The sequence below is a fragment of the Hemiscyllium ocellatum genome, chromosome 11 (assembly GCF_020745735.1).
Source record: "Hemiscyllium ocellatum isolate sHemOce1 chromosome 11, sHemOce1.pat.X.cur, whole genome shotgun sequence".
Classification (NCBI taxonomy): domain Eukaryota; kingdom Metazoa; phylum Chordata; class Chondrichthyes; order Orectolobiformes; family Hemiscylliidae; genus Hemiscyllium; species Hemiscyllium ocellatum.
The window spans coordinates 57379847-57392014 of NC_083411.1; the positions used below are offsets into that span (position 1 = coordinate 57379847).

The 12168-nt window shown below is 43.0% G+C and overlaps 1 protein-coding gene across 1 annotated transcript in view; it reads left to right on the forward strand.

The window, feature by feature from the left end:
• Positions 1 to 12168, forward strand: part of LOC132820018 (sodium- and chloride-dependent neutral and basic amino acid transporter B(0+)-like) — a 61043-nt gene that overhangs the window by 31480 nt on the left and 17395 nt on the right. The window contains exons 10-12 of the mRNA XM_060831944.1: positions 4527 to 4626; positions 9870 to 9979; positions 10074 to 10244. Coding sequence (XP_060687927.1) covers positions 4527 to 4626; positions 9870 to 9979; positions 10074 to 10244 — 381 coding nt within the window. The remainder of the gene's footprint in view (positions 1 to 4526; positions 4627 to 9869; positions 9980 to 10073; positions 10245 to 12168) is intronic.

Consider the following 12168-nt stretch of genomic DNA (forward strand, 5'->3'; position numbering starts at 1 on the left):
TGTAGCAAATGGAGTATAATGTAGGAAAACATGAAGTGTTTCCCTTTTAGCAGGAAGAATAAAAAATAAAACATCATATCAAAATGATTAGAGATTGCAGAACTCTGAGAGACAGAAGGATGCGTGACAATCAAAAGTTACTGTGCAGATGCAGCATATAGAGTCATAGAGATGTATAGCATGGAAACAGAACCTTTAGTCCAATCTGTCCATGCTGACCAGATATCCCAACCCACTCTAGTCCAACCTGCCAGCACCCAGCCCATATCCCTCCAAACCCTTCCTTTCATATACCCATCCAATTGCCTTCTGAATGTTGCAATTGTACCAGCCTCCACCACTTCCTCTGGTAGCTCATTCCATACACGTACTACCCTCTGTGTGGAAAAAAGTTGCCCCTTAGGTCTCTATTATATCTTTTCCTTCTCACCCTAAACCTAGGCCCTCCAGTTCTGGACTCCCTGACCCCAGGGAACTTTGTCTATTTATCCTATCTATGCCCCTCATAATTTTGTACACCTCTATAAGATCACCCCTCAGCCTCCGATGTGCCAAGGAAAATAGCCCCAGCCTGTTCAACCTCTCCCTATAGCTCAAATCCTCCAACCCTGGCAACATCCTTGTAAATCTTTTCTGAACCCTTTCATATTTCACAACGATGGCACAGTGGTTAGCACTGCTGCCTCACAGCGCCAGAGACCCGGGTTCAATTCCCGCCTCAGGTGACTCTCTGTGTGGAGTTTGCACATTCTCCCCGTGTCTGTGTGGGTTTCCTCCGGGAGCGCCGGTTTCCTCCCACAATCCAAAAATGTGCAAGTTAGGTGAATTGGCCAAGTTAAATTGCCCATAGTGTTAGATGAAGGGGTAAATGTAGGGGAATGGGTCTGAGTGGGTTGCGCTTTGGCGGATCGGTGTGGACTTGTTGGGCCGAAGGGCTTGTTTCCACACTGTAAATAAGCTAATCTAATCTTTCCAATAGGAAGGAGACTAGAATTGCACACAATATTTCAACAGTGGTCTAACCAATGTCCTGTACAGCCGCATCATGACCTTCTAACTCCTGTACTCAATACTCTAACCAATAAAGGAAAGCATACCAAATGCCTTCTTCACGATCCTATCTACCAGCGATTCCACTCCAAGGTCTCTTTGTTCAGTAACACTCCCTCCGCCCTGACCATTAAGCATATAAGTCCTAAGATTTGCTTTCCCAAAATGCAGCACCTCGCATTTATCTGAATTAAACTCCATCTGTCACTTCTCAGCCCATTGGCCCATCTGATCAAGATCCTGTTGTAATCTGAGGTAACCTTCTTCGCTGTCCACTACACCTCCAATTTTGGTGTCATCTGCAAATTTACTAACTGTACCTCTTACGCTCACATCCAAATCATTTATATAAATGACAAAAAGTAGAGGACCGAGCAGCAATCCTTGTGGCACTCCACTGGTCACAGGCCTCCAGTCTGAAAAACAACCCTCCAATATATTTAGGGAAAACGAAGAGTGTGCTGCTGGAAAAGCACAGCAGATCAGGCAGAATCCAACTAGCAGGAAAATCAATGTTTTGGTTATGAGACCTTCATCAGGAGTGAGGCTGGTGGCCCAAGAGGGCTGACAGATAAATGAGAGAAGGAGTGGGCTGGGGGTAAGGTGGCTGAGAATGCGATAGGTAGATGAAGTTGGGGGTGAAGGCGATAGGTCAGAGAGGAGGACGGAGTAGATAGGTGGGAAGGAAGATGGACAGGTAGGACAGGTCAAGAGGGTGGTGTCCAGTTGGAAAGTTGCATCTGGGATAAGGTGGGGGGAGGGAAAATGAGGAAACTGGTGAAATCAACATTGATCCTACGTGGTTGGAGTGTCCCAATGTGGAAGATGAGGCATTCTTCCTCCAGGCATCGGGTGGTTAGGGTTTGGCGGTGGAGGAGGCCCAGGCCTTGCATGTCCTTAGTGAATGGGGAGTTAAAGTGTTCGGCAATGGGGCAATGGGACTGTTTGAGCGTGTGTCCTGGAGATGCCCTCTGAAACGTTCTGCAAACTGGAGTTCTGCCTCCCCGATGTAGAGGAGACCACATTGGGAGCAACAGACATAGTAGATGATGTGTGTGGAAGTGCAGATAAATCTCTGACAGATGTGGAAGGCTCCTTTGGGGCCTTGGACGGAGGTAAGTGGGGAGGCTTGGGTGGAGGTTTGCAATTCTTTTGGTGGCAGGGGAAGGTGCCAGGATAGGAGGGTGGGTTGGTGGGGGCATGGACTGAACAAGGGAGTTGCAGAAGGAATGGTCTTTATGGACCATGGATAGAGGTGGGGAGGGAGATATATTACCTAGTGCATTCTCAACTATCCTCCCCCCAGCCTCATCCCTCTCCCATTTATCTCTCAGCCCCCTTGGCCCACAAGCCTCATTCCTGATGAAGGGCTTATGCCCAAAACATCAACTCTCCTGCTCCTCAGATGCTGCCTGACTGGCTGTGTTTTTCCAGCACCGCACTCTTCAACTTTGATCTCCAGCATTTGCAGTCCTCACCTATATATTTGGGAAAGCTAATATAACTTTATCATTTGCTGCAAGGCTGAGTGGATACAAAAGTAGAGATGTTAAGCTTCAGTTATACAGTGCACTGATGGTTCCATAATGTGAGAGTCTGTATACAGTATTGCTTGTATTATGGAAAGAAGGACGCAAATATATTCAAAGCAATTCATAACAGCGGTAACCTTATTAAATTATGTGGAGGTGCCAGTGTTGGACTAGGATGTGCAAAGTTGAAAATCACATATCACCAGGTTATAGTCCAACACGTTCTTTTGAAAGCACTAGCTTTCAAAAATTTGCTTTGAATTCTATGTCATACGATCCTATACTCCATAACCACTTGATGAAGGAGCGGCGGTCAGAAAGTTAGTGCTTCCAAATAAACCTGTTGGATCATAACCTGGTGTGTGATTTTAACCTTAATAAATGGTGGAGTAAGCCCCAGGGACAGGATGGCCTACTCCTGAGCCATGTTCCCTTATTCAGATATTTGTGTTGAATGGGAATGTAGTTCAGATACTGAGTGGGGAGAGTTGGTAATTTCACAAATCCCATTAATGCAATGTTCCCAGGCAGTTAAAACTGGAGGCAAAGAGTTAAGATGTACATGAGGGGTCATGATGTCTAAATCTAGGATGTATTTAGATTAGATTAGATTACTTACAATGTGGAAACAGGCCCTTCGGCCCAACAAGTCCACACCAACCCTCCGAAGAGCAACCCACCCAGACCCATTCCCCTACACCTAACACTACAGACAATTTAGCATGGCCAACTCACCTAACCTGCACATTTTTGGAGTGTGGGAGGAAACCAGAACACCCGGAGAGTGCTCACGCAGACACAGGGAGAATGTGCAAACTCCACACAGACAGTTGCCTGAGGCGGGAATTGAACCTGGGTCTCTGGTGCTGTGAGGCAGTAGTGCTAACTACTGAGCCACCATGCCGCCCATAGGGTCATAAAGTCAGAGATGTACAGCACAGAAACAGATCCTTCATCCATGGTATCAGATATCCTAAATTAATGTAGTCTTATTTGCCAGCATTGGGCCCATATCACTCTAGACTATTCCTATTTATATATCCATCCAAAAGCCTTTTAAATGTTGTAATTATACCAGCCTCCAAAACTTCCATACACACACCACCTTCTGCATGAAACTGCGCTCCAAGGTCTCTTTGTTTAACAACGCTCCCCAGGACCTTAACATTAAGTGTATAAATTCTGCCCTAACTTACTTTTCGAAAATGCAGCACCTCACATTTATCTAAATTAAACCCCATCTGTCACTCCTCAGCCCATTGGCCCAGCTGATCAAGGTCCAATTGGACTCTGAGGTAACCTCTTCACTTATTTGATCACATGAGATCACATTTGGAACACTGCAGGTAAATTCTGATCTCCCCATTTCAAAAATGACTTTCAGGTGAGAATGGAGAAGAGGGAACAGCAACATCATTGAATCCCACACACAAATGAATGAGGGAATATTGAGCATCGAGTTAGAATTGTGTTGGAACAGTTCTGAAGATGAGTTGTACCAGACTGGAATCAATATGTTAGTTTCTTTCTCCACAGATACTGCCAGACCTGCTGATTTTTTCCAGGAATTTCTGTGTTTGTTTCAGATTTCCAGCATCTGTAGTATTTTGCTTTAGTTGTGATGTGGAAGTGACAATGTTGGACTGGAGTGGATAATTTCAGAAGTCATACAATGTCAGGCTATAATCCAACAGGTTTATTTGAAATCAGAAGTTTTCAGAGCACTGCTCCTTCATCATCTGATGAAGAAGCTTGTGATTTCAAATAAATCTGTTGGAATATAACCTGACATTGTGACTTCTGAATTTGCTTTAGTTAGAATTGTGCTTTTATTATAAGCACTTACATGTATACATTTTTCAAATCTCATCAAAGTCTGAATTTGAAAGTAAGAGTACGATCATTTTCCTGTGTAACATTTTTGAATTTTCCATTTAATTTTAGGCTGGGATTTACTGGCTAAATTTAATGGATCATTACGTTACGGACTGGATTCTCGTTATAACAGCTCTCCTGCAACTCATCGGTCTCAGCTGGATCTATGGTCAGTCAATCATAAAAGAGACCGAAACAAATAAACATATTAAATTTAAAGTACTTTGTGAAAATTAAGGTTTCTTTAATAAAATCAGACCAAATGAATCAGATGCTGGCAGACGTGTATCAGAATTCACTTGCTCTTCCTGACAATGAAACCTAATTGGTTCCAGAAACCAGCATGAAACACACAACATCATTTTTTGCATCCTTCACTCAGGATGCACTTGTTTTTGCTGGATTTCAGCCAATTTTACCACAGTCATTGTCTTGTTAATTGCTGATACTTGTATTATTGCACAAATCCAAGATCACATAGGGAGTTTATCTTTCTGCTGTTAGATTGCTTCACAAATATGTGATGTACAAAGGTTCCTGACTGACTTTCAGTAGCAGTGATAATATTAGCAGCCAGCTTGCAGTTACTGTGTGTTTGTTGTATGTAGTGAGGCAGCACAGAGCCCAAACTGTGTAAGTATGAGTTTTATAGCAATATAAGTACTTAAGACAATGAGACCATAAGACAGAGGAGTTGAAGTAGGCCATTCACCCCACTGATTTTGCGCCACCATTCAATGAGGTCATGGCTGATTTGACTATCCTTCACTCCACTTTCCTACCATTTCCCCACAATGTTTGATTCCTTTCCTGATTTACAATCTATCTTACATGAATAGACTTATATACCTAGCCTCAACAGCACTCTGTGGTAAAAAGAATACCACTGCACTCTAAGAGCAAAAAGTCTTCCTCATCTCTGTCTTAAATATGTAACCTCTTGGTTCTCAGGAGATGCCTTCTGGTCCCAGACTCTAGCATAAGTGAAAACAGCCTCTATTCCTATATCTGATCAAGCACAATCGTTAACAATCATATACTTTTCAAAATAGATCGCCTCTTATTCCACGAAATTCAAAAGAGCTCAAGCCCAAACTACTCGAACACTCCTGAAAAGAAAATCTCTCCATATCCGAAATTAATCTCATGAACCTTCTTTGGACTGCCTCCAAAAGCCAATATTTTTTTTTGAGGGGGAGATGATGACCTGATGATATAATCGCTGGATTGTTAATCCAGGTACTGCCTTAGGGATCCAGGCTCAAATCCCATCATGGCAAATGGTGCAATTTGAATCATAAAATCTCTGCAATGTGGAAGCGGGCCATTTAGCCCAACGAGTGCACACCAACTCTTTGATGAGCATCCTACCCAGACCCAGACCCCTACCCTATCCCCGTAATCATGCATTTCCCATGCCTAACCAACCTAGCCTGCACATCCGTGGACATTATAGAGGAAATTGGCACCGCCAGTCCAACCAAGCTGCATAACTTTGGACTGTGGGAGGAAACTGGAGCACCTGGAGGAAACCCATACAGCCATGGGGAGAATGTGCAAAATCCACACAGACAGCCACCTGAGGCTGGATTTGAACCCAGGTCCGTGGTGCTGTGAGGCAACATTGCTCACCACTGAATCACTGTGCTGCCCCGTTTTATTGAATTCAATAAAAATCTAGAATTAAGAGTCCAATTATGACCTTGAATCAATGTCAATGATTGAAAAAACCCCTCTGGTTTGCTAATGTCCTTCAGGGAAAGAAACTGCTATCCTTACCTGGTCTGGACAACATGTGACTCTGGACACATAGCAGTATGGTTGACTCTTAACTGCTCTCTGGGATGGACGATAAATTCTACTGAGCCAGTGGCATCCTCATCCCATGGAGGAATAGAAACTGTTCCGAATATTCCAGCCATGGTCTCACTAGTGCCTTGAACATTTATAACAAAGCTTACCTATTTTTGTATTCTGTTTGCTTTGAAATAAAGGCCAACCATCCATTTTCCTTCCCTCATACCCATAAAATTTAAAGGCCAGGCTTTTCAGATTTATGCACAAGGAACCCCAAATCCTTCTGTGCTGCAGCTTTCTGCAGTCTTTTCAGTCAAATAATATTCAACTCCTCTATTCCTCCCGCCAAAGTGTATTACTCACATTTTTCCACTTTATATTCTACCTGGCTAGTTTTTGTTCTTTCACATAACCTGTTGTATCTCTCAATAGAATCTTTGTGTCATCCTCACCAAATGCCCTCCCACCTATTTTTGTGATCTGGAAACTTGGTGATTGTATATTTACTTTCTTCATTCCAGTCATAATCGAGGCCCTAGCTCTAATCTCTGTCATACAGTTACAGGTTGCCATCCTGAAAATGTCCCCACTTTGGGTGGCACAGTGGCCCAGTGGTTAGCACTGCTACCTCACAATAATTCTGTGTTGTTTTGTATCTTGAGGACCACAATAGCACAGAATTACTGAGCTGAAACCAATAGCTGAGTTCTGTAGCCATGAAGATGGCCTCAACCACGATCTTGGTTACAAGTCGTACTACATGTGACCCCATTACACTGTTCTGTACCTGTAAGATCTTCCTTACTGTCCAGTTTTGACACCATCACCTTGATAACTTATTATGATCTCTCTACCTTATTTAATGTGTACAGTTTTGGATTAGTACTTGTTACTTTGGTTAGACCCTCGGCGTGTGACTCTTATACCTACCATGTTATTCCAGTCATTTGGTTTGTCTCCAGAACTACCTTATGAATCAGATTATAGATCATCCCTTCACCTGCTATTCAGCTGTTGACACTTTATTCACACCATCTGACACTCTTGATCACCTGCAGAGACCTATTATTCAACACTCCACTCACACCACTTGTATGATATTTTGATCTCTCTGATTATAAACTCTGTGTCTGTGTGCTTCTCTTTACTTCACCTGACGAAGGGGCAGTGCTCCGAAAGCATTTGATTTCAAATAAACCTTTTGGACTATAATGTGGTGCCATGTGACTTCTGACCTTGTCCACCCAGGCCAACACTGGCAGCTCCATATGTTGTGGTTACAACTTCATTAAAAGCCCGTTAAGTATCCATACAAACACTGTCAGTCTAGAACAACCCTACAGTGTTACTTATATTGATCCCAGACATAGCAGGCAGGCAGGGGGAAGGAGTGTCCTGCCTGATAGGTAGGGATCTAAAGGTTCTACTGCATAGTGTGGTGTTGAGGTGGGATTTCTTCTTACCCCTGGATTGGTAAGATCAGGGCATGACATGACAACCTGGTCCGAGGTTGCCACCTGGATCAGTGCAATCTCAGCCATCTGGAGGAATACCCAGCAGTGAAAGAAAGAAGTCAATGATCTTCTCCACTTTGCTAGTAAGTGCTACCATGTTTGTTATCTCACCCTCACCGTAACTCTCTTGCTATACCCACCTTCCACTGAGTCTCATGCCCTACCAATCTCACTACAGCTTGCAATCTGTCCCCCTCCGCTCACTCACACCTACCCCAATCCCAGACACCATTAATCCTGCAGTCCCTCTGCACTGCTTGTTCACTCAGGATACCTCCCAGCTGCACCTACAGTAACAATTGGGACACGTCCTTTCATCTCCATTAATACCTGCCTCTGTCTCATTTCAGGAAGTAAGCAGCCCACAGTAGAGCAGAAAGACTCAAGCCAGGTGGTGGGCTGACCTTCATTCAGTTCCTAACCCCTTACGTGGAGTGAACACTAATGTTGACCACTCTGAGCAGCTGGTTGCCCATGTCTAAGCACTTGGAATTGGTATCAGAGACTGCCCATGACTTACTGTGCCAGCACCCCATTACACCCTCCTTGATTTGACAGAGTCCTGTTGACAACCACAACAAGATTCCTTCCTTTGTGTCTGCACTAAATGGCAAGGAGCGACTGGAATAATATCCCTGGCTGAGGTAGCAAACACACAAAGGCAAAAGGCAAGGCAAGGGAGAGGTGTTGTGAGCATCCAGGCCAGCTCAGAATGAGTGAGAATCGGGACAGCAAGTGACCAGCCTGGAGATGCAGCCTGGGTTCATGCTCTTGGGTGTGCTGGCCGAGGCATTACAATGATAGTCACTGGGGCAGACTGTGGTGCAGTACTGAAGTGTAGAAATTTTCTGAGATGGTCCAGCAAGATATCAGAGAATGGCACATATCAGATCCAATACCATGAATGTAAAGTGTATGTGGCTGGCATCCTTGGAGTATTCTCTGAGACCTCAGTGCCTAATATTTAGGTCATTTGGAGCATGTAACAAGCTGAATTCACGAGATCCCCACTCTAATCTCCAGGTCAAGTTTTCTCAATGTTGAGCTTGTTAGGTGAGTTTAAGATAGGAAGCTGAATATTAGTTAGGCGTGTTGTACCATTAGCTTGCTGCTTAATAGGGAATAATCCCATTAATTAGGAACTCATCACTGCTGAGTGACAGATTCAGCTCATTGCTTACTGAAAGAATCAAAAAAAATGGTCTTCCCGACATCAGAATTGCTACAGTTCTCATCCAATTCTCGAATAAACCTTGCCAAGCTCACATCATCCAGATCCCGACAAGATACTGCTGTCGATCTTCTATCAGCTCACCAATTCACTATCCATGGTCATACTGTACACCCAGCACAATGGGCTCTCAGGTTATTAAGGAGCCTCATGTGTGGTACTATCTCAAATGTTTGAGCTGATCCAATATAACTGGATTTCTTTAGGAATCCAGCAGCACCCACATGCTACAGCTGCAACATATCACCTAAGTGGTCATCTCTATTGCATTTAACTCAATGGTGTATTTTATAAGTTTTAATTAATTACACTTATACCCCTGTTCTTTACATTGGAAACACCCAACTCTTTACCCTTCATTGGTTTCTATCAGTATTAATCGTATCCCTAACAAGTGATTTGTAATAAGATTAGAGAAAATTAGCCTATTTTTGCTGTTGTTCACATGTTTCTATATTTAGGGTTTGTTATGAACTCTTCACTTTCATATTTTACAAGTCCTTAGCAGAAATAGACCCATTCAGCCCCTCAAGCCTGCTCCACCATCAATACGGTCATGATTGATCTGTTTGTGTTTCAAATTCCAAGTTACCTTCATCGCCCAAGAAGAACTCATTCCAGGAAAAGCTTATGTTTCCAATTTGTGCTGGGATGGACAGACCCTTGTTACTAAAATGAGAGAGAAAGATCAATCAGTTGGTGACAAGAATCAATTTCCTTATCCTGTTTGAAATCTGGAGCAATCCCTTCTCTGGGTTAACCTGTTCATCAGTGCCACCCTGTACAAGATGTACTTCAACAGTAAACAAGCTGCCCTAAAGACAGGACAGAGTGAGTGATGGTGTCTCTCTTCTTCCTTGTTGTTCACAGGGACAAACAGATTCATCAAGGACATTGAGATGATGATTGGGGAAAGGACTTGGCTCTTCTGGCTGTGGTGGAGAATGTGTTGGATTCTGATCTCTCCGTGTTTGCTGGTGGTAAGAAGCTGTTACACATTATTTTGATTTAAACTGAAAATACCCAATCTCTCATTCTGTTTCTGATTTAGTTTTGTATCTTATCCACATTCAGGCAGTCTTAATCTGGTCCTTGACAACATTTGCCCCACTAAGATATGGATCTGTTGAATACCCTGTCTGGTCAGGAGCACTGGGCTGGTGTATGACCATCTTCTGTATTATGTGGATCCCCATCATGGCTGTGGTGAGAGTAGTCCAAGCTGAGGGCCCCACCTTGTGGCAGGTGAGGGACGCTTTGAAATCTTTTAAAGATTAAGGAACACAGAACATAAAATTAGGTTTTGGATCATGATAGATGCAATGCAAAGCACATTGTTTCAAAATCAAAATGTCTTTTTGTTGTCCTTTCACTTATGCTCAGTTCAGTCCACCGTGATACCATCTTGGTTCAGGCACTAAAGCTGGAGTGGACTGGAAGTAGTATCTGTGAATGTTTGAATATACAACTAAAAGAAAGTGGATCGGTCAGCTCAGTTGGTTGGATGGGTGAGTTGGTGATGCTGAGTGATGCCAATCCCTGTACCAGCTGAGGTTACTGTGATGAACTCTCCTTCTGGAACTCTCCCCTTGATCCTCAGGTTAAACCACCATCAATCACCTCACTCTCTGTTGAGAGAGCAGCCCTGTGATCTGATAGGACTATGGTTATTTCAATGTTACAAAAAAACATAATTTATCACATTTATGCAATTAAAACAAAGATAGGTTTTAAAATAATAAAAGAATTGCACTATTGGAACACATCACAAATATGAACATATCAGGGTGTTGCAGTACCTTGGAAAATGGAGGTCACCTTAATTTAACAAATATAAACAAAAGGTCCACTAAACTCTATATTTTGTATTTCAGTCATGGATCACAGATTGTTAGGTTGATTTCATTAAATTCTCAATCAATTCATACACTATTTATGCACCTTACAAAGTTGGAGTTTGGACTGTTTCAAAACGATCTCTCAGTTTCAGAATGGTGTCTTCTGCGTTGCAGATCTTTACGTTTGTCTGGTTGTAATAACAAGTAGTGGCATTAGGTGGTGGGACTCAGTAGTTTTCGAATAAAGTCCACGTGGAACATTTCCTGGTTTCAGTACAGGTTTGTCAAGATCAATCTCACATTTTGTTTCTTCATGCTTTCAATGAGAGAAAAGGCAGGGAGACAGTGAGTTTTGAGGAAGGAATTCCAAAGTCCCGTAATTCAGCAACTGAGGGGCCATCTACTAATGGTCAAACTATTTAAACAGCAAGGGTTCAAAATGCTTGATTTAGACAACCCCACATGTCACAGAGATTTCCAGGAAAGGGTGAGCCAAGACCATGGAAAGATTTGGAAACAAGCAGGAGAATGTTAAACTTGAGTACTTACTGAAGCAGGAGCCAATATGAATTAGTGAGAAAGGAATGATCGATGATCAGGGCTTGATGTAATGAAGAGCACAGATTTGAATTATTAAGTTCACAGAGGGTCGGATTTGGGAGGTCAGCTGAGTTGTTACTTGAATAGGAGAAAGTGAGGACTGCAGATGCTGGAGGTCAGAGTCAAGAGTGTGGTGCTGGAAAAGCATAGCTGGTCAGGCAGCATCCAAGGAACAGAGAATTAATGTTTCGGGCTAAAGCCGTGAGGAAGGGCTTTAGCCAAAAATGTCGATTCTCCTGCTCCTTGGATGCTGCCTGACCTGCTGTGCTTTTCCAACATCAAACTCTTGATTTGCTATTTGAATAGCCAAGTGCCAATGGCATGACTGCATGGGTGTGGATTTTTGCAACAGAGGATTTCTGTAAGTACAGAGGAATCGAATCAGATGATGCAGGCAAAAATATATGGTTTTAGTGGTGTTATGAAAATGTTGTCAGAAGCTCATTTCAGCATCAAAAACAGATCAAAACAAATCGTCACAAGTAGGGTGATAAAGAAAGTTTATGGCGTACTTGCCGTTATTGCTCAGGGAACTGAGTACAAGAATCAGGAGGTCATGTTACAGCTTTATAAGACTTTGCTTAGGCTGCATGACGACTATTGCGTTTAATTCTAGTCGCCACATTACAAGAAGGATGTGGAGGCTTTGGAGAGGGTGTAGAAGAGGTTTACCAGGATGAGGCTTGGATTAGAGGGTATGAGCTCTAAGGAGAGGCTAGAAAAACTCAGGT